Source organism: Orbicella franksi, chromosome 11, assembly GCF_964199315.1.
Source record: "Orbicella franksi chromosome 11, jaOrbFran1.1, whole genome shotgun sequence".
NCBI classification, from domain to species: domain Eukaryota; kingdom Metazoa; phylum Cnidaria; class Anthozoa; order Scleractinia; family Merulinidae; genus Orbicella; species Orbicella franksi.
Window position 1 is genome coordinate 9,023,059 of NC_138155.1, and position 23,247 is coordinate 9,046,305.

Here is a 23,247-nt window from a genome sequence, read left to right on the forward strand (position 1 = left end):
TTCATGTGCAATGACCAAGAAAAGGTTCATCAGTATTATTAGCTGGAGTTTAGTTTAATCTAACACAGCTTCTTGTTGGTTTATTTGTGGTCATGTGGCAATGGCTAAATTTAAATTTTGCCCTTTGGCTGCCCAGGGGTAGCAATATTTTTGAGCATTTGTTGCCCACTCCCCAACCAACCAGACATTACTTTGACTTGGTGGTAATTACTTTACAATACATTTTAGCTATATATCAAAACACTTAATTACTGGTCCTTTGGGAGAAAGTAAGTTTTGTTGTTTCTCAAATTTCAAGATTCTTGGGGAAACAAAACTGTCTACCTTGGGACTAGTAATTAAGTACATAATTTACTGTTTGAAGCTTCTAGTCTAGGCTGATGTCTTTGATGGACATCTCCAGTTTAGGACTGAGCCATGAACATGTCTAATGCAAGAATCTAATCAGTTTAGAAGAAAGCCAATTCATGACATTTTTCCAAATAGGCAAGGTAATAACTTAGCAAGTCCAAAATTTGTCCTTGCAACTGACTCAAGTGCAACTCTTAAACTTTAGTTGAATTCAAGCAGAGATGTCAAATTTAACTCTCAAATGTTTCTTTCTCTCATATGTGCACTGTATACATAAATAAAATTGTAGACACTGCCTTGCTGCTGAGGGAAATCAAATTCACAGGAAATCAAAATTCTCCGACCAAAGAGAATGATAACTCTGCATTAGGGCGTACAAAGCAAGATAGGGCAAATATTATGCTGCCATTTCGCATTGTGTACAGGCCAAGGACAAAATGTCTCCTTACTTCGACAGCTTATAACGATTTCAACAAATTAAATACATGGCAAACTAACTTGTATAGAGCGTTTTGGAAATATAAAAACAAAATCACACCATTCTGTATAACACCTGTCAAACAATCAGTAATTTAATATCGATTGTCTTCGCATAATATCAATCTTATTCCAGTGAAAAAGAAAACATCTTTCGCTTTCGGTTTCCCGCCGTATTTCGCAGCATGGGTAATAAAGTAAAGTAAACTCAAAATTTAAGGAAAAAATTGACATCTTCCCTGACAAGGTAAGTAAAAGTGAAACTATGATTTGACCAAATGGCAAATGTTAACACAGACGCCGTCGATCTTTCTGGATCAACTGGTTAGAAAATTGCAAATTGGTGAAATCAGCGAGTGTTAAAATATTTCCAAAATAAACTGTACAAACCTGGGCGCCCACAACTACAATTTGAGGCAGCTGAATGGCCTCTGATCCTACTGTATTGAACACATCTTGAAGCTTGTTAATCACAGGAATAAGCTGATCCATTTATTTGAGGAGAAATAATAATATTGTACTCTGCCGGTTCACAGGTTTTGAACTGCTTTATTTTGGACTTCGCCTAAAACGATCGCCGAGCATCGGAGCATCTGTTTTGTTGCAACGCTGCTGACCAAATGTTGGTGGCCTCAGACATCCTCGTCCCCAGAGCCTCCGGGCCGTGCTCGCGGTTGTTTTTCTTGATCCAATGGACCTTTTTACCGATGTCACGCAATATCAACAATTTTTCGTATTTTTTAAATAAAATAAATCACTTTCATAGCTAGTTCAATTTATCGTGCCGAATGCAGTAAATCTATGAATTCTCATAAGAATACGTTGGGATCCCACACTTGCAAAGAAATGTATACCAGGGGACAAGAGTGAAGTAGCCTGAACTGTCAGTCATCTCCCGCCCCTGGCGTTAACCCCGAGGGTGATGCTGAGGGCAGGAAATGACTGACATTTCAGGCTAGGGGGCAAGCGTTGCCCTCTAGCATACATTTCTTTGTAAAAACTGGCAAGTTAGAATATAAGGGTTCAATCAGACTTTATGAGTTTGCGACGGCCTCTAATGAAACTGTACGTGATAAATCGGACGGTGCCAGATTATTTTTTGTTTGATCATGAGTGAATAAAATCGATCGGAAAAACGTGACTTCGTTGAAAAGGTCTAAACGGGATTTTGAATGAGGAAAGTGGGGGAAGGTGGCGGGGGGGGGTGGGGGGCAGTGTGGAGGGTAAGCAGGAGTATTGTTGGCGCGCGAGCGAGCATTTTCGTATTAGGCCGCCATCTATTACAATCCAATATGGTAAAGTCTGCATACGAGCCAAGTGGTCCATCAGGCCGGAGCTTATCTCGGTTTCAGTGGCATGAAGCGACTAAGAGTATTTCTACTCCCCCCTGGATGGGATGCTAGTCCATTGCAGGGTTACCCCCAGTATTAAGTTCGCCGGTACCCATTTATACACCCGGGTAGAGAGGGGCACTGTTAGTAGTGTCTTGCCCAAGGACACAATGCAATGTCCCCGGCCAGGGCTCAAACGCGGACTGCTCGATTCCAGAGACGAGTGCACTAACCACGAGGCCACCGCGCCTCCCACATTCAATATGGCGGCATCGAAAACCTGGTATATCGAACGTTATGTTCCAAAATAACGACCTTAGTCTTCGATGGTATTAATGACATTTGACTGGGCCTTCTTAAAAATAAAGTAGGTTATCTTGGGCAACTCATTGGAACGTATCAGCAGACAAGTAAAAAAGATTGTACGTTTTATTTCACGTCTATATACACTTTTTGTTTGTTTGTTTAAATTAAACACGGGAGTGGTCAATAATTTAAGGAATAGCTATTTCACGCTCGCTCATAAGTCAGAAAAACAGCTGGCAACATTCACGCTCTTACTGCACCATTAGATTTAGGTTCGAACAAATAGCGAGATTTATTTTCTGCATGAACCCTAGACATGATGGTTTAGCCATGTTTAGTTTTGTGAACCCTTCAGATCAACCTCGCTCCCATGGTCCGTCCCATGGTCCTCTCTCGTTCTCGAGCGAGGAAGAGGAAGGGCCTTGGGAACGAGCATTTCTTCTAATAAGATTGTCAACGTGCAAATCAAACTGAACGCGCGGATTGCTCCAGGGTAAACAGCTTTCAAATATTAATTTAAAAAGACGACAAATGATTGACTACAGAAAGTAAATCTAGTTCTGATTATGAGAAAGAGCTCCTGACTGCTGTATTGCGCACTAAAACTTTGATTAGGGGCTCCACCATGTTACATGTAAAAAATAAAATTAAGTAATCGATTATATTATCTTTTCGATATTTTTCACACATTATTTCAAACCCTATTCAATTTCAAATAGTATTCCTAAATCATACACGCTTGTTTCGACTGTCTTTTGGCTTTCACGTTGAAATTCACTTTCCAAAGAAGTACTTTGTTGGCAAAAAAGGCATCTTCACAACTTGAGCCTCGATCTTTTTCTTGTACACTTCTAACTGGAGAGATGTCCCAGGTTTGGCGAACTCTGACGTCACGTAAGCCATTGCAATGTTCTGCTTGAGACTGGGTGACGGGCATCCACTGGTCACGTGACCTAGAAATTCGGGAAGAGTGAACACGGATACAGTCTTGTGTCGTACATGAAAGAAAGGTTTTGGCAGTCGTATGGTACGTGGTGCAATAGTTTGTGCAGAATTAAGAGAGGATAAAGCCCCGGGGCCCTGAATGGCCATGTATAGGTAAAAAGGTTACCACTAACATTTCGCGTAAATTCTCTGCCTTGTAACGTGTAACGCGCATTAAGCGTGATCTTGTGAATAAACTCGATTGCTGACGGCTCCCTCTACTATTTGTTGTATTATTTGTCTCCTTTACTTAGAATAGAACTGTTTTCTATTAGGCTGAGCGAAGCGGAAGAGAAAAGAACTTCTGTTAAAAGTGATAATGATTAATGTACCTATTTTATTCCCATCGGAATCCAGAATGGTTGTTCCACCTAAAAAGACATAAATTTTTAACAAGGTAAATTAATTATTAGATTGCCCTGATAGGCTACTGAATTCTCAGAACTGGCACAAAAAAGAAATGTGCGAAAATCACTAATGAGAATTGATTACCTCTTGCAGGAGGTCCTTTAGAAACCAGGCCTACTCTTTTCCTTTTAGCTTTTTCTTTGATCTGTCTCAGGATTATTTCAGCTCCAGGAAAATCTGCTTGGGCGCGTCGCCTCTTCCCTTTAACGACGAAAAGTTCAATAAGAAACTAGGTAATATGCTTTTTGTAGGGTTAATTTAGTGCAGTGTAATATAGTGCAAAGCAATATAGTGTTTATTCATTGCAGTGCAGTGTAATGCAGAACAGTGTAACGCAGAGTAGTGTTATGTAGTGCAGATTAGTAAAGGGAAGAAGGCTAGCTGAATACACGATAGTCAGTAGATTTACGAAGTTATTAGGTTACTGACCCCAGCTAAGAGATATCTATAGTGTCTATGGATGCTTAGAATAAATCTACCAGCGTTCTATCACGTCTTGGTCTCCGTAGGGAAAGAGCCAAAGTGGTAGACCGAGGGAGCCCTGGCATAGAACCGCAGAAAAAGAAAGGACAGCCAAACGAAGAATAGGATCTCTATTTTTCTCGGTCTCCACCTGCTATCCCGTGAAGTCTCCTGCTTTGCGCTGACGTCGAGTTCTCTCGCGATTCTATCCGCGCGTTCGACGGTCGAATAAAAGTAAGAAAAAATAGAGGGCTGTGAACAGTCTATGCCTTCACTGATCATTTTAAAACAAACCTACTCACCTATTGTCCACACAAGCACTGCCTCAACAGGGCTGATGCCTTCATCAATGTCGTTTCCATAGAGACAAAGGCCTGCCTCAAGTCGCAAACTGTCCCTTGGCCCCAGTCCAGCTGGTTTTACCTCGGCTTCTTTACTTTCTAACAAGGCTTTGGCCAAATCAACAGCTCTGTTTTTATCTACAGACAACTGGATACAAGTACAAGGAGAGAGATTGTTTTAAAATTACAGCAGATGTTCGTTACTTGTACAGTGTAGGCATGCAAAGTCTTGTTTTGTAGAGTTGATCAGCAGGTGGTGGAGAGAGAGAAAAAAAAGTAAATGAATGAAGGAATATTGAACGAAAGAAGAAACAAAGAAACGCACACACACGCACTCATGACCAAACCCTCGCATGCAATCTCGCACGCACGGACGCACGCACGAACGCACGCATGAAGAAAACATATAAAACGAAAAAAATATATATTTTATCGCCCCAATGAATGAACAAGCCAATGGTACGTCATAAACAAACGAACGAATGAAAAACACGTACATTTACCGACGAATACCCGAGCTGCCGACATCATACGACCTACGAAAAAGGAATGCCTCGTCGGGAAAAGAGAACGCCTAGTTGCCGAAGTCAGGGTGACTTCATCAACTGATTGCCCCCAAATTCCCAACAACTAAATCAAAGGCAGTATATGTTTATCACGCTACATTTCTCTCAGGATGGAATATTTTCAAAGTTTTTGGGTCAGTGAATGACATAAGCTTGTGAACAGGTAGCATGCCTCTTTTTTTCCCTGAATGTAGAGATGTTCTCACCTCAAAGCCATCCTCTCCAGTGTAGCCACACCTAGTAACCCGCACATCCTTGATTCCAAACACATCCATTACACCACCATGCATAAAGAACATTTTACTGAGGTCAGTTTGAACACCGCTCTGAAGAACTTTGGCAGCTTGAGGACCTAAATAAGAGCATTGGATCCAGAGGTAAGACTCTAGACTGCATGTAAAACTCCAGGAACAAAGCTACACCCTGGCGTAAGATGTACTAACTTGTACTGGTCAATAGATGAAGACTGCTTGAAAGCCAATTTGAATTAAATTACACCAATATAACAAGACAATAACATTAGAAAAAGATAAAATACAGAGTGGTAACTTACAGAGTTTTCAAGTAGGTGGCTAAATTAGTTGGAGTAGATGGTTGATTTTGTAATATTTTTTAAGAATTGGTAATAGAAAAACCCTGCAGAATAGCTGCCAGGGCTGAGATCATAAAGAAGCTCTGCATTGGATAATTTTGCCAGCAGCTTACTAGTCATGTGTGACAATTAAAATTATTACTTTGTATCTAGACAGCTAAATTATAACAAAAATCAATAGTCACATTGTGAGCATTATCAATTAATGATAAAATGAAATATTTTGTAAACCATCAACTGTCATAGAAAAAAAAAGCTTTGATTATATATGGTAATGAAAATTAATGTACATGCCCACATGTACACCTTGTAAGAAAGGAATACTTAAGAACATATGGAGACCAAGAACTTTGAGGCTGAAATTTGGGAGAAGTCAATATTCTTTACCTTGTAATGCAACAAGGGCTTTGTTCTCAAGAACTTCTAGAGCAACATCTAGATCACTACTCACAGCTTGTAGTCTTTCCTGTTAGAAAGAAGTAATGTTTACGTTATGCAATTTGTGTTATCTTGAGTATGTGATCTTGTTATCTTCTGAAAATTAATTAAATGCCAATTTTGAAAATGGAGTGTGAAGGCCTGTTCGATGTATGAACTCTAAGAGTCTCTTCATGAAGAGCATTTAAAATTATTGTGAGTCAATAAAATAAATGTCGCGGACTTTTGAACAGATTTCGTACAGTCTTTTATAAGCCAAGGTCCCCCCCCCCCCCCCCACCCTGTGGTTGGAGGGTGGGGCTTAGGGGGTGCAGGTGCGGATCCATACCGGTCTTCACCACTTTACGGAAATCAGTCAGATTCTTTGGAATTACTCAGAAACCCCTAAAAGGAGACTGCGGGAATAAAAAAAATCCAGGACATTTTCTAAGGGAGCATGGCCCTGTACCCCTCTAGACGACACTCATTGTTTCAAAAATCAGTCACTTTCTGGTCCCAAGGGGGTACACCTATATGTACAAATATTCCAGTGTCAATCACCATACCTGGAGATGCTTCAAAACTTTATCTGCACATCCTGCATTAGACACAACATATAAATGTTCAGGAGTCTTGTTAATGATCAAGTCATCAATAATGCCACCACTTTCTGTCGTAAACAGAGAGAGTGTTCCAGTGTTGTCCACAAGTCCATCAATATCAGCAACGACTAAACCCTCCAAGAATTTAACCCTGTCATTTCCGTGTAACTTGAATTGTAACATGTGTGATACATCAAACAGAGAGGCTTGCTGGCGCGTGTGTAAATGCGAGGGTAAAACACCATCTTTATATTGCACAGGCATAGACCAACCACAGAAAGGAACCATTCTACCTCCATGTTCCAAATGAAAGTCATATAGTGGTGTCCTTTTTAGGTTTTCCTGGCAACAAAAGAAAACGATTTTTGTGATTGACAAGTATGTACCTGTGCTATGATAAACATCAAAGCATATGCCTTCAAGGGAAATGCTGTCTCGACCCTGTATTACGTAGCTGAGCCCTCCCCCTTTCCCCGCTCCCATTAGCCTTAGTACCTGCATGTACACGCAGGGGATTTCAGTAGCTTTCATTTTCCATGGATTACATACCAAAGAGATAGTTGACCAACTGCAGAAGACGTGAGCTTCTTGCAGGGTTTGAGGGCATGCCCCCTTGACATGGAATTTTTATTTTTAGGAGCTCAGAATTCCCACGTATTCCTATAAGTTTTATATATTTTTTTTATTTATCTATTCATTCATTTTATTTCAGTAGTGGGGGGGGGGGGGGTAGCTACAGTGAGGTACAGTGGGTCAATTATGGTATGCATTTATGGGGGAGGGACCAGGGGTGTTTCAAAGGGCTTGTATGCGGTGGCACATTAGATTTGGGAAATATGATTACAAAGCTGATCCAGCGAAACAAATAAAACAAATAAAAAAATAAAGATATTAATAGCGAGTCAAGTGGACAACACGCGCTTACCTGTGTGTCTGTTGCAAATGTTCGAGATGCAGTGAGCTTACTAAGTGTGCGAGAAAACGGAAGATATAAATCACTCCTCCTGCAAGCCACGCATTGAAAGCTCGTGGAAATTACTCTGAAAATTGAACTCATCGTCACTGATTTCCAAAATCCCTAGGAAATTTTATGTTAACCACCAGCGCGCGATCGTTTGAGGTTGTGAAATCTTGGACGCGGATGCTGTCGCGTCAGCGGTCCCTACCTTGAGCATGCGCGATAGCGAGGGTCGGCGATCGTGAAATGGACGCCATGATGAAATTAACAAAAAGAGCACAAAAGAAGTAAAAATTACACAGCTACTGATGCAAGATGCTTTATTTGGAGGACTATGTCGAGTGTAAGATTATCTCAGCTCATTTGAAGTTTTATTTCTTGCGTGCATTCTCCTCAATGAGAGTATTTTTAGGGTTTGTAAAGTTTTAATTCGTCGGGTTTGAAATTCCGCATTCGGCGCTCGTTATTCACTCAGATCACTTTAAATTTTTGTGTAAAGACCACTTATTTGGACACGAGACCTCGTTGCTTCGATCTAAGGCGATTGTTAGAATTCGAAAGGTTGTGTGCAGGCAAACTAATTGTAATTTGAGGGAGATCGATTGATCGCAAAAATGTAAACAAGGTCGGACTTCAGACATGCGCAGTAGCTCGTCTGTAATCGGGAGTTCGGGATGCTTTGAAATCGCACGGGACCTTTGCTATCACTTCATGTACGTATGGATTTATTTATAGAGTATGCATGAACTGTTATGAGTGATGTCCTGAAAAAAAAAAAAGTCAGGAATGCACATGATATTCTTGACTTTTTTTTTTCCTCAAAGATATTTTTTATAGGCTAAAGAAAATTTATCCCCCTCAATGGTACATTAACCTAACTTTCACTCACATACCACAAAAATATTGCAATCTGCAATCTCCTCAATGAAAAGTATTTCAATTACAAAGTCATTGGTCTCAGTTTTGCAGCCCATTCCAGAATGTTGTGAATTATCATAATCAGATACACAGTTGAAATAGTGCATGTTGTTGTCATACATTATCAACGTGGATAATCTTTGGAATGTTAAGGCTTGCATATTTCTGTCAGGTTTTTTATGCAGATATGATTTCAGGAATTGACCTAAGAGGGCAGTATACTTACTTGGTGTGCTCTATTGTACTATGATAAAAGCGGAATCTCAAAAATGCTTTTCGCAAAGAAGCTTTCTTTTTTTTTGTAGTTTTCATATTTTTACTCAAATTTCTACATTTAGTTTTCACATGTTTACCCTCATAGAAAGCAATGACTTCCAGCAAGTCTTTGAAACCTCAAAAAATCTACTTTTGTCATGCCCCCCAATGCTTATAATTTATCGCTTATACTGTACTTAAGAAATAGAAAACGTACCGTGTTTCTATCGAGTTACACGCTGTACAGAAACACGAGTGGAAGTTTAGGAGAACGAGAAATGCTGTGGGAACATGAGCCACACCACAGCTTTTTGAAGTTCTCCCAAACTTTCATGAGTGTTTCTATAACTTGATAAAAACACGGAGAACATGTTTTCTACTTCTATTAGAAAACACCGCGACGAAAAAAGAAAAACAACTTGATGTTTACTTTGATCATCAAAATGTAAATTCTCTTTACATGCACCATCATAACGTCAACAGCTTGTTCTTAACTTCTGTGTTTCCATCGAGTTATAGAAACATGATTTTTAACCAATCAGCTTGCACATTTTCTTAGGGCTGTTTTTCTAAAATCCTTTTAAAAAAGGTCACCTTTAATTGACTAAGTCATACATAAATTCTTGTGGAAGTGTGGATTGAGGTACACCCAACAGACAAACTGTAGATACCCTCAGGAAGTGAAATTAGCTGCCATGCAGAAAAGGTGCATGTTTCCTCTTCCTATGAGAGGTGAAAAAAGGTAGAGTCTGTATGCAATGGACCTTGAGTGCCAGGTTACAGGGTGTATACATGTATCTGTATTTTAGTGTAAATATATGCAAAACAGTACCATACATGTACACGTATGTACATACCCAGTCAGTTTTAATTTATCTAAAACATTTTTTTGTACATTGAACTATTGTAAGTTGAACTTTTATTTTATTAGTGATAGAGCAACTCCCAGTGGAGCTGCGAGACAGATTTACAGACATGAGAGAGATGGATCTGCAGGTTCAAAGTAAGTTTGATGTTATGTTGTACATTTTTTGTATGTCCAACATTATGTATGTTTAATGAACGTACGAAGTAAAGTACGAAGTAAATTTTGAGAAGGCCTGAGTTTTTGAAGTTTACAAAAAGACCAAGTAAAGGTCTTGTATTCTCTTCATTATATGCTGTCCTGCAAATTATAAGTCAGGTTGCAATAAGTTCTGAGTCTCCAGGGTTTTGTTGATGCCTCATTTTAATTATTTTTTAACAATGATATAAAATTAATACTTTTAGATACTTAGATATCAGTGCCAAAAATTGAGATTGTCCAAAATGGTGTAAAAAGACCCTTTTCTCATAAATATTTTCAACCCTGTCTACATTATAAATGGTAAGTTCAAATAAATGATGCATATAGATCTACATACATGGCCAACTTTTAATTTAAATACTCAGTACCCCCCCAGTCAAGTTACATGTATGTAATTTATGGTAAAGCTGTGCCAGGTAATTTTATGCTTTTCCTGCTCACAGAACATGATCCCTGTTTTTTGTTTCTGAATCAACAGACAGAATAGATGACCTAGACATCAGAGTGAAACAGTTTTTCATGAACTGCCGCAAGGCCAAGCCAGAGTGGAAGGAACAACAATACAAACAAATCAGAGATGTAAGTGCTAAAGTACTAACACTACAATAATTTCAACAATGCATGTTGAATGAGTTTCAAAAATGTTTTAAGTCATCCAATCAGAAGGTCTGGGTTAACAGACATACATGTATAATCATATACAAAACTGTAGGTAGCTGGATAACTTTGAATTGTTCTGTACATGTACCCAGTATTATACATGCGCATAATTTTATAAATAATCCATCAAATAGTTTTGCCCATGTGCAATTGTTCTAAAGAATCACATGACAGGATACACCTGGGCTAAAACTGAATATCCAAGTGACATTTCCCGATTTTCAAAACTGTTCATGTTGCAAAAAATATTTGAGGAATAATAAACACAATAGCTCAGAGTTCACAGTTTTCCTTGAGCTAAGCTCTGGGAAAACTGTTCACTTCTCAGAAGAGATAATGTCTGCGGTCAAATATCTAAGCATATGTTCCCACCAAATGGAAGCTATTGTTTATTTTACATTGCTTGTTGTTTAATACAAATTGTCATTTACGTGAATAGTATATCAACCACTTGCCATCTTTTACTCATTTATTTGGTTTTCATATTGTTTTTGATGTAACTTCTGTCATTTTTTTTTGGTAGGAGTATCAAAAGGCTATCGAAGATGCTGATGAGAAAGTGAATATAGCATCACAGACTTATGATCTGGTGAGCCAAACATTTCTGAAATACTATATAATCATTCTGCCTGAGTGAAATTTTTAGTGGTCAGTTTTCAACTTTATTTATTTATGTATTTATTTATTTATTTATTTATTTGTTTATTTATTTGAAAGACATATAATTTACAAATATAAACATGAATTAACATTACGTACAATACTAAAATTGATTACTTCGCTAGCAGTTACTTACAATATTAACATTATACATGTACTTACAGATATTCAAAGTTAACAAATGAATATTAAATTAAACAAAAACAAAAACACAGACAAAAAACTATAGTCTCCAGCACAAAAAAGTATGAAGTGCAGCTCGCAGGGTCATAGAAGTATTAACAGTTTTTTAGTACCTAAGTTTTTACAATAAGTGGGCGCAGGTAGATTGGAAATTATTGTTATAGTAAGTTTTCTTCTCAACTTGATCAGGGGTTTCATTTAGTGTTTTCAGGAGGAGAGCAACTGTTTTTCTCAAGCGAGCAAAACTTTTTCAAATTGAACTTCTTCAATTATAAGCAGACAACTTCCTTGTACAATGTACATGTATAATTATGTGTGACTTGTATAAGGTACCATAATCATGTCTTTCTATAGGTGGACAGACATTTACGAAAACTAGATCAAGAACTGGCAAAGTTTAAAATGGAACTGGAAGCTGATAATGCTGGTATAACAGAAATTCTAGAACAAAGTAAGTAGATAAATTATTATCTGGTACATGTACATGTACTGTACATGTAGGTTTCCTGTTAAATCAGCATTTGGTTGCTAGGTTGCACCTTTTGATGGGGGACAAAGTAATGAGTGCAATAACATATAATTATACTATGTACACTTTATACTTGATCTTTCGTACCATTGATTGCAAGAAGTGTAAATTATGGAAATAGTGTGATGATCTCTGTTTTGATAATTATCTGTTTTACCATTTTCAGGGTCATTAAGACTAGATGAACCACTTAATCCACCCTCACCAGCAAGAAATAATCACATACACGGGTCATTGCAACTGGCTGGACACAGTAAGTTACACCGTACTTGTAACTACATGAACTGTGAGTGAACACTTACATGTAGGATACGTGATTCAACCTCATAATAACCACTGTGTGTATTGTACATGTCTTTACTTTCTAAAGAAACTGTGTTGCATCAGCCTTTTCATCTAACTACATGAATCTGGTGCTGTGCAGTTGACTCGAATTTGCTTTACTTGCAAATTTACAACTTACCATGCACATGGCACTTTCATTACAACTGAAAAACACACCACAAGGCTTCGAAGCTCACCTCGCACTTTCTTAGTTTAGACTGATGAACTTGTTTGTGAATAAGATTTTCACAAACTGTTCAACAGGATTCAAGCTATAAAATGTACATGAAAATTACAAGGGAGACGAAAGAAATAAAAGCTGAATTTTGACGTAGTCATGCACGTTGATATCTGCAAGACTAAACTCACCATTAGATGCTAACATGCACCATTAATAAAATTGAATGTCATGTGCATGTAATAGTACATGTAGTTCATTTAATAGTTCAGTTATATAGCCCACACATGTACATGTACATTGTAACCTACCGGTGACAAAGACTGTAAAAGTGAACAGATTAATCTGGTACATAAATACTGCCTGCTGTACACTGAAAAACTTAATGAGAAAATTGCTGTTCATAAACGTATTAATTTTGTGGTCCTCGGGTATCATGTAGACTTCCCCTATTTTCTTCTCAATTGCAGAAAGAAAAACTCCTGACAGTTTGTCAGGTGATCTTGTGAACGGTGACCACTTGTCCGTTCCTGGGATGCACGACTATTCGTATGGTTCCCTTGGAGTCTACAATCAGATGTCCCCCTCACCAAAATCAGTTGCACCTCAGTCTCCTTCTTCTGTTCCAAGATCATACACATTAAGTAAGTCAAAACAACTTTTAATTAGTTTTCATATTACCTGTACATTATACATGGATGATTGATCCTTTGTAAATTGTAGGAGAGGGGTGCGGGGGGGGGGGGGGGGGGTGGTAGCCTGCCAGTGTATTATTCGCACTCAAATGAACATTTCATATCACGTAGATATGAGGTGGAAAAAATAGGGGAGGGGAATGAAAAATTATCTTTCAACTGCCCCCTGCCCCCACCATGCACTCTGGCCCAACCCTTTGCCAGTCTCAGAACATCCAATTGCATTCCAAGGTGGTGGCATCAAAAACCTGGTCTATCAAGCCTTTTGCTCTAAAATAATGCCTGCACTTCAGGCTAGTGTACATAATTTATCTTTACTTCATGACTACATTTTATTTATTTAAATGTAAATTCCTTCAGAGCTGGGCCCATGACTAGGATTAACCTTTGTCATTCAAGTACATGTATTTTCTGACTATTAGCTACTATTGGACTGGGTATTGCCCTGAAAGATCCTGCTCAGTTTTCTTGTTGTTCTTTCAAGTTCTGTTGTAATGATCTCACTGTCCTTGGTCTGTATTGTCTAGACCTTTGGCCGGCATTCTGTCATTACAGCCCTCGTGGTCTAGTGTATGACATAATCTTATGACTGTACTTACTGTACCTACCAGTTGTGTCCATGTACTAACCTACCTGACCAACAGGAGGCAGGCCAGTCACAGAGAAACTCTTGATATTAGAAATAGCTGTCAATATTCAATGTGTTTTGTTATTGATTTGTATCATTCCCAGGTTCAGTTGGACCTGGTTCAGCAGCTGTGGCAGTCGCTGCACATCAAGCAGTAACAACAACACTGCAGATGCAGTCTGGGAGGAGAGGAAGTGGAGCCTTGAAGCCTCCTTACGCTGCAGCTTTAGGTGAGTTTCCATGGAAATGAAGGAATCGTAGAATCGTTACTTCAATTTTGGCAGTGTTAAAATTATTCATTTGGTGTTTATTCTCAGTACGTAGCTAGAGTAAAACGACTCGCAGCTTTCCTTTGTCAGTAAAAGTATTCATTCTCCATGCGAGGGACATTAAAGGCTTAAGGCCAGTTCAGACATCGCACTTCTACCGTGCCAAACTTAATTTCAATAATTGCAATTATTAGGTTCGTCTGTGGCATGGCAGAAACACAACTCTGATTCAGACATCGTGCCAGAGTCATATTTAATTCAACCAAGATTTTCTGAAGCCATGTAACAATCCACCACATAACTCCCCGTGGGAATGCAATCCTGCCAAAATACATTAAATATAATTTACGTTTTTGTTTTTGTTTTGTTTTGTTTTGTTTTTTTGGTGCAGCAGAGACACAATGTTTGAATCGCTGCCGTGTCAGAGTCGCGTAGCACAGCAGAGCTTGTCGAACTTAATTCACAAGTTTGATTCGGGCGCTATTCTTTTGCCATGCCATTGTCGAACTTTATTCCTGAATTTAGTTCAGCCTAGCAGATGCAAAACATATGAACTGGGCCTTACATGTTTTAATGAACAATATTGATTTTTATAGCATAATTGAGCTACAACGCACGCTGTCATTGGTCAATAGGTTTATTTAGATGAGACTATGTAAACACGGTTGTGACGTGTTAGATTCCCCTGTGTTTGTGAGAACTGTTTTCTAAAAGCAATTGAGCACTTTCTCCGTGTTTACATAGCCTCATCTAAACACTCGGGGGGCTACAGTAGGAGAATTCTCGAAAGTTACGCAAACCTTCGACTATGTCTTGGGTTTGCATAACTGTCTCAAATTCTCCCAGCCCTCCTTGTGTCTGGATGAGGCTATGTAAACACGGAAATAGTGCTCTTGGCTTAAATGTAGCCACTGATAAGTGGGTACGTAATTCTGAAGATTAGTGCACATGCAAAGGGATGCTGTAGGGCTAGGTTTGTCAGGATATTTTTCTGTTCTTGTATTTTATCAGCTTTTGATTATTTTCGCTGTGAATGGACTGAGTGTAAAATTTCTCAGGTGACTTTATCAGGGGTCCCGTCCAGGGGGAGTAGAAAACTCCCTGTATGGTATGCTAGTCCATTGTAGTGTCTCCTCCCTTCCCCCGAGCCTAAAATTTGTTTATGCCCATATGAACACCAGGGTTGAAAGGCACTGTAAGCTTGAAGTGTCTTGCCCATGAACACAGCACTGATTCCAGAGGGCTCACGCAAAGACTGTTGCTTTCGGTGTCCAATGTCCTAACTGCATTTAAACAAGACCAATGCATCTTCCAGGCCTACTCATGCCCTGTCCACGCTATGCCGGAGGAATTTGAAAACGGAGGTTTCACTCTGAAAACGCATCAAACGTTTTCGGTCCACACTACGCTGGAGGAATTTAAAACCGCAACAATCACCGGTCATTTTGGATACCGGTATGTGTTTGAGGAAACCTCGGTAAGGGAAATAACATTATTATCGCGGCACCACCGTTTTCGAAAAGGTCCGTTTTCAAAATGTTTTCCATCCACACGAAAACGAAAAGCAAAAAATGCCTCAAATTCCTCCGTTTGAAGAGCGTTTTCGAAAAGCTCTGTTTCCGTGACGGATTAGTGTGAAAAGTACTACACCAAGCCACAGAAATAAAACTGTGTTTTCAAATTTCTCCTGCGTGGTGTAGACACTGTCTTAGGCTATAATAACTGGTGCTGTGGTAAACTGATTGCTGTTTCATCCGCTTTTACTTGACTTTGTTATCAACAGGAAGTTCACTGGGCACTTTGTCATCCACACCAGGTGGCTTGAATGGTCTGCCAGCCAGTAGTTCTCTAGGAATGCCATTCGACTCGCCAGCTTCTAGTGTGAACTCTGTCAGTATTCCTGTTCCACCCAGTGATGTGCATGCCTCTCTTAGTGTGGCGCCGACATCAACAAAACAGAAGAAGAAGTAAGTACCTTGTGTCAGGCAACGGAATGATGAGCAGTACTTACATGTGAGATTCCAAAATTGGAAATTGTTAAATTATTTCACCTTGTGGGACGTTATGCTAATACAGTTTCCAGGGCCGTATCCAGAAAAAAATTATGACCGAGGTAATGTCCATGATAAAAATTGTGACTGAGACAATGTCCATGAAAAAATTATGATCGTGGTAATGTCCCATGGTTAAATTCTCTTCCTACATGTAGGTACATGTATTTAGGGTGTTTCTAATGACTATCATAAACGACAGAAACGAATGAAATGACTGTTTTATAAACACATTTGCTACTGTAGCACAAAAGCACACGCAAATGAAGGGTCTGGGAACTACTTTTCTACCTCCCTTTGACAAACTTTCTTTGTTGATCCGTCTACAGCAGGAGCAAGTTGCTGGTTTGACAAATTTCCTTTCTTGGATTATGGCCTGCGAAGAGGTTCCCGGCGAACCCGAACGAAGAGACCTTCCCGATCTCTTCGCTCTCCGAATTCTTCAGTTTCGCGCTCGTCCGCTCGCTTTGCTCGCCTAATTTTTTTTTTCCGTCCTCGCCGGAAGTCTATTCGTAGGCTACCAGGATTGCAAATACTGTAAGTTCTCTGGTTCAAAGCTTCCAGTCTAAAGTGCAAAAACGTGAATGGAAAACCATTTATCCCAATAAAATTTGCCATTTTTTTTTTTTTTTTTTTTTTTTTCATTTACGTACACAAGAGAGATATTAGCCCTAGCATTTATTTGTGGCTTTCACCGAACTGTCTTGTTCTTGTCCTGTACAGGAGTAAAAGCTCGACCCAGGTTACTGCGGTAGCCTCGGCCCAGGTTGCTGAACAGGAGGCAGCGGTTGCAGTAGCTGCTGTGTCTGACTGGGTTTACGATCCTAATGAACCTCGGTATTGTCTTTGCAATCAGGTAAGGGAATTGCCTCGTCTTCTTCCAGGCCTTCACGGTCAATTAAGTTCGAAACAGATTGACCTTTGCGAGGCCTAGAAACAAAGCAAGTAGGGAAAGACTTGTAATCTTAGTAAAGTGTTTCCGAGCGAAGCTTGATACGCAGTCTGTAATTCCAGTTAGAGAACACTGTTTTGTTGAACAAATGTAGTTTTCGAACTACAATTGAAGCTCAAAAGTTGTAGTGTAACTAGAAAGGTATGTGTCTAGACTGGAGAGTCTACATACATATAACTATGTCCCGTACACTTAAAATTTAGCTTTTTGCGATTAGAATGTTATAATTCTTACAGTACTGATTAGTTTAGGTGTCCCCATTTACATGTAGCTTACTGCTTTTTTGAGCTAGAATTTTGGCACGTTAATATATTTTTATTATTATTATTATTATTTTATTTATTTGATTTTTCCACCACCACCACCACCACCACCAGCAACAACAACAACAACAAACTGTCTAATTTGAGGGTTGACAGTGTATGCTATTAAAACAGGAAAGAAAGGAAAAATAGTAAATAATTCTTATAAGCCTGGAAGTTGTTGTTTGAACATTCCATAAGGGTGAACGGTATTTTGTAATATGGGTAATATTTTCTTGCAACTTGTTGGCCAACTTTGTTCCAGTTGAAAAGCGCTTTTCCTCTTATTACCACCCGTGTTAGAAGGTGTGACAAGTTGATTTTACTAGACACACGTTCAACTTCGTACGTCACTTTACTTGTCATCTTCATTATAAACACTAGCCCATTATTTATTTGCGTCAATATTTCTTTACCTTTAGGTCTCCTATGGCGAAATGGTCGGATGTGATAATCCTGACGTAAGTAACTGTTATTGGCGCGTGAGTGCACATTTTTGTATTAGGCCGCCGTCTTGAATTTGGTAACTGTGGAATGTTGGGGCGAGGGACAATTTGCCGAGGAAGTAGGCGAGAGGTGGAAAAATGAGCGAGAGGGGAGGTGGAGGGGAAGGAAATAAACAACTGCCCCACCCACCCACCCATTACCCCCTGCACTTTGCCCCAACCAATTACAATCTAAGATGGTGGCATCGAAAACCAGGTCTGTCGAGGGTGACATTCCAAAATAACGCCTGCACTGAAGGCTCTTCTTTAGATGGAACGCCTTATTCAGTAGATTTACAATAATGTGCAAAACAAGTAGAGATAAATCAAGCCTGACAAAAAAAATAAAAAAGCTTAGTGAAGCCTGAATTATTTTTAGGCTTTAATTTCACAGCTGCTTAAGTTGTGTGGATAAAACTGCGATCTTCATTCTTGTCTTCAAATCTTTCTCCGCAGTTCAAATACGTGATGTTTCATATATCCACTTCCAATCAAGGGGAAATTGAGTTGGTGGAGGCGTGTTGGCCTCATGGTTAGTGCGCTCACCTCCAGATCGAGCGGTCCGGGTTCGAGCCCTGGCCGGGGACATAGTATTGTGTTCTTGGGCAAGACACTTTACTTCCACTCTGCCTCTCTCCACCCAGGTGTATAGATGGGTACCAGCGACCGTAATGCTGGGGGTAACCCTACGATGGACTAGCATCCCATCCAGGGGGAAGTAGAAATACTCCAAGTCGTTTCAGATTTCCGCCACTCTCTCATGCTACAGAAACCGGGATAAGCTCTGTATGCAGACTTCACCCGAATCATATTGACATTTATGTGACTGTTTCTTTCGCTTTTCAGTGTGCTATCGAGTGGTTTCATTACGGATGCGTTGGATTAACAGACGCTCCCAAAGGAAAATGGTTCTGTCCTCAATGTCAAAATCAAATGAAACAACAAAGACGAGGAGGAAGACACAAATGAACAGCGTACATGAAGGCCATCTGGATAAGTGTAACGCTCTACGGTGTGAAAGGGCCCCTTTTTCGTGACTATTGGCTGAGTGTTGCGTGACTGATGGTTGTTGCCCGTAGGTGTTACGTGAGGACACAAGGGAAGCTTGCAAAAGGGATTGCATTTCAAAATTAAGGAACTTAACGAGCATGAAACTTGGAAAAAGAAAGTTATAGACAAATCGAAACACTCTCCAGAGTTTGCGTGAAAATGGGAGAGTTCGTTGCGAAGCTGCTTCCCGATATTTCAAAGACTGGGCACATGTAGGTCTCGATTTCCGCCACTCTCTCAAGTTATGGTGTAACTGTGTTTCTCGTGCGCCTCTTCGTGGCTGAAATTTATGGGCGTAACACTACTTACATTGTTGCAGAAATCCCTTCTACTCGTGCAATAATATCGTGTAATATTGCTACCCACTTTCTGCCGAATTGTGCTCAGATGGTGCGACAAATTTCCTGCCTTCTTGCTGTGTAATTTTCAAATCGAACACAAAGGACGTCTCTCATAGTAAAAGTACTAAACATAAGGTTAGCCATTTTGTGGGTAATTTCCACTATCATAAATTGCTCGCAGCGCGCCGAATGTTCCACAGTGAAGATACTCGAGCGTAATATTGCAAGTAGTGTTTTAGCGTTTGTCCGGAACTTAGTCCCCGTCCGGTCCACATTAATCCGAATAACTTTTGAAAACGGAGGTTTCACTCTGAAAACGCATCAAATGTGTCCTTCCACACTACGCCGGAGGAATTTAAAAACGCAACAATCACCGGTTGTTTTGAATTTGTGTTTGAGAAAAACTAGGACAGGGAAATCAAATGGCAATTGTGACTACATCGTTTTCGAAAATCACCGTTTTCGAAATGTTTTCCGTTCACACTAAAACGAAAAACCCGGCTTTTTCGAATTCCTCCGGTTTGAAGAGCGCTCTCGAAAAGCTCCGTTTTCGTGACGGATTAGTGTGGACGGTAGGCCTAACTATAAAAATAACGCTGCGTTTTTTTCAAGTTCTTTTGGCGTAGCGAGGACGGCTCCTTAGTGAATGAGCATTTATGTACAATAAGGGGACCTGGTGTCGCTCCTGGTAAGATAGAACTCAATTACTAGCCACTGTCCGGGAAACGAGCCTGCGTTTTATACTGGAACGACGACCGGACACGACGGAGACACGACGGAGATCTCCCGGGGAACGGGGGTGCTCGACGTACATTTTAGGGGTGAAAAATGCGATTATGGTACCTCGTAGGGTATTCAGCCTCCGAAGGTTGACAGCAGGAGCTTTTACGGAACCTTTTACTTTAGTAGGGTATTGAGCCGAAAGAAAAAAACATGATGGGAGGTGATGTGTTTTAGAAATGGTATTTCTTAGGGGTGAAAAAAATTAAGCCACGCCCACAAAACAGGATTTTGGTACCTCTTATATTAGGGGTTCTTCTCAAAATTTCCGACGAACACCCCCGTCCTTTTTATATGGGAGCCCCCTCCCCCCCCCCCTCCGGAGGGGGCGGAAATTGAGCCCAAGAAAAAACCCCGCGGATGAATTTCCAAGCCTCAAGAAGATCCTTTAGATATTCACATTTCCTCTTATCATGGTGTGTTTGTTGAGAAGTGGTAAAGTGCGAATGTAACATTCTCTACATTGAAACCTTATAAACATTTGTTGCCATACGCAATTGCCAGATGTACAGAATAAACATTTGAATTCATTATTTGTAAAGTACTTCTACAATCTTACTTCAAAGGCATCAATTGAAGAAACAAACCAATTTAAAATCTGGCAATCTAGTTTCAGCTCAGTCTCGTTTTGGTTACTTAACGAACTCCTCCGCAAAATGTAGAAGACTCGAGAAAGCTATCAAGGAATTTCGCTCCGTTATGTTTTCTTAAAGGAGCCCAGTCACGGTTTGCACATATTGAAAAGTTTAACCTCAATTTTTCAAATTCGTCGTTTGTAATCCGTGTCAATCTTCTCCATCCTTAGCCATCCTTGTTCCTTTATGGTTTATCGTGATCTCTTTGGTGTTTTTCTATCTTATTAAACTGTTATTTTCAGATTTCCTACCATTTAAAGCTGGTAATTTTGTATGTGGCCAAAATAACTCAAAATACAGTGACTGAACCCCATTAATATTCCTGATGTTTACTACAAGAATTAACTTGACTAAATTAAACTGAAAAGATCTTTTGTCTTCTTTTGGATAATAGCCCATTTCCGAGTTGCCTTTGCCTCTCTATCAAACCGAGGTCTGGTTCACAATAATTCATATGAAAATGCCGTTTAATTTGCACGTGAATGAAATTTCATTTTCGTTTGAAAGGATCGGCACCTATGAAAGGCAAAGACTCGCGTTATGGCCTCGTCCACAAGTATCCGAATATTTTTGAATCCGCAACTGTTTCTTTCCGGATACGGCTTCCGTCCACACGCATCCGGCGAATTCTGCAGCGAATCCGGATATTTTCTAACCCACTCCTCCAGAGTGGAAAAAAAAATAAATCCGCAACGAATCCGATAACGCGTGGACGGTGAATCCGGATATTTTCGAATTCGATGACGTAGCAAAATCGTGTCCAATCTATACTGAACAATAAACCAATATGGCGGTACAACGTGTAGGCCTGGTTTCTCTAGAGTGAATCCGGATACCATCGGATGCGCGTGGACAGGCGAATTCCATTTGAATACGCTACGTGTGGACGGGCAAATTTTTGTATCCGGAAAGATAACGTTGCGGATTCAAAAATATCCGGATACGTGTGAACGGGGCCAAAGAAAGAGGCTAAAGGTAATTCGGAAATGGTCTATTGTTGTGATATTACACTGAAATAAACCTAACAGCATTATATCATCCTAAAATTATGTCAGGGGAAGTTCTGTCAACAGAACTAAAGTGTTTGAGAGTATTGGTGAGTAAGAGCTTTGTTGGGTTGGTGGGAAGAATTTTTTTTTTCTTTTTTTTTTTTTTTTTTTTTTTGCACAAAATGTCTCACTAGGTTTGTTGCCTGTGAGCAGCAAAAGGCAAAAGGGAGCTTAAGCAAACCACAAGGACGACGGAAGCGAGAACGTCGTCAAACAAAAGGTTAATGATCAAAATAATGGCTGTCCATGTGCGTCATAAATTTTTGTACATTTCTTTGCTGCCCTCTGCAAAACATCGTGAAATGACAAAGTTCTGCGTACATAAGAACGCGAATGTAGACGGCTAATTTTTTCGTATTTTCATTTGGAATTGAACGCTGTCATTGCATATTTAGCCTGAGCAAGTTTTTAGTTCTTAGAGCCAATGACAAACTGAACAAATCTAGACAACTGCGAGTTTCGCTGGTAAAATATAAGTTCATTTTTGACGAGGCGTCGTCCACGGCGTCGTCCTCGGCGTCGGCGCCGTCGTTGCTTAGGTGGCTCCATAGGATAATCACTTGTCACGTTGCGCGCGCTAGTGTTATGTTGTGAATGCTGTTTTAGCATTCGTTTTTACACCCAGTCCTTTCAAACTCATTAAATGTAATAAACAATGATGATATGTTGATTTACTATCATCTCTGTTAAAATCTTGGCTTTTAATGTTGAATTGTAAATGCCCAAACAAATGCGTTGTTTACCGTTTTTATGGCTTCATTTGTGATTTTCTCGGATTTCCTTCGGTGAAATTTTCCAGACTTTTACGGTACATTGAATACGGCGGGATACGAATTTTAAACACGAAAAAAGTAGGGTTAGTGCTGGCAGTTTTTTTAGAATTTTGGCAAATTTATGTCTTTTACCACTGCAGAAAAACTGGTCAGATATATTTCGCTGGAAAACGAGCTCCAACTAACGTAAAATATTTATTACCAGTCTGCCAAATTTTACGGAATTTCAACGTAGGAAACGCGAGAAAATTCACTATCAGTTTTGCTTTTTGTGCTCATGTTGACATCATAAAATATCGAAAAACACGGACGTTTCCTTTGAGCGCGCGCAGATTACTTGAGCTTTCGTCCTAAGAGCGCATGCGATCGTAAAACTATAGGGAGCCACCTTAAGGTGGATCGATCGGATTTTTAAATAACAATACCGTTCAACTTTGAATGACTAGAGCACCACCATAATCAATACGACAAAATCAAACGTTACTGGTGTACTAGAGAAAGATGAGAGTTTTAAGTGGGGACATTTTATCAGGATCGAGTCACCATGACAACAAAATGACGCCATACCCCCATTTCACTCACCTCGCGTTAACGCCAAGTGAGTGAAAGTGTGACAAAGGTTTCATTGTTATTGTAATGTTGGCTCGGCAAATTTTAGCATACTTCCGG

General features: G+C 39.7%; 3 protein-coding genes across 4 annotated transcripts in view; 1 reads left to right on the top strand and 2 right to left on the bottom strand.

Annotated features, from left to right (window-relative positions):
- Positions 1–2,020, bottom strand: part of LOC145460402 (dynamin-1-like protein) — a 23,177-nt gene extending 21,157 nt beyond the window's left edge. The window contains exon 1 of the mRNA XM_081445181.1: positions 1,219–2,020. Within this exon, the coding sequence (XP_081301307.1) occupies positions 1,219–1,320 (102 nt within the window). The 5' untranslated portion in view covers positions 1,321–2,020. The remainder of the gene's footprint in view (positions 1–1,218) is intronic.
- On the bottom strand, positions 2,020–7,973 carry LOC145460403 (aminomethyltransferase, mitochondrial-like). 2 transcript variants are annotated; one of them, XM_081445183.1, is made up of 8 exons: positions 7,763–7,973; positions 6,802–7,179; positions 6,206–6,284; positions 5,433–5,578; positions 4,622–4,808; positions 3,942–4,058; positions 3,782–3,820; positions 2,020–3,418 (listed from the first exon to the last, which is right to left on the bottom strand). In XM_081445183.1, the coding sequence occupies exons 1-8, from the start codon at positions 7,892–7,894 to the stop codon at positions 3,240–3,242; spliced, it is 1,257 nt and encodes a 418-aa protein (XP_081301309.1). In that variant the 5' UTR covers positions 7,895–7,973; the 3' UTR covers positions 2,020–3,239. The 2 variants fall into 2 exon arrangements, with proteins under 2 accessions (XP_081301309.1, XP_081301308.1); XM_081445182.1 differs by lacking the exon at positions 7,763–7,973 and having other exon boundaries at positions 6,802–7,484.
- Positions 7,974–8,016: 43 nt separating this feature from the next.
- On the top strand, positions 8,017–21,914 carry LOC145460404 (inhibitor of growth protein 3-like). The gene is made up of 12 exons (XM_081445184.1): positions 8,017–8,138; positions 9,900–9,971; positions 10,513–10,613; positions 11,218–11,283; positions 11,892–11,988; positions 12,233–12,319; positions 13,039–13,212; positions 13,996–14,121; positions 15,944–16,127; positions 16,935–17,067; positions 17,888–17,926; positions 18,797–21,914. Exons 1-12 carry the CDS (start codon positions 8,111–8,113, stop codon positions 18,917–18,919), a joined length of 1,230 nt encoding a protein of 409 aa, XP_081301310.1. The 5' UTR covers positions 8,017–8,110; the 3' UTR covers positions 18,920–21,914.
- Positions 21,915–23,247: the final 1,333 nt, after the last annotated feature.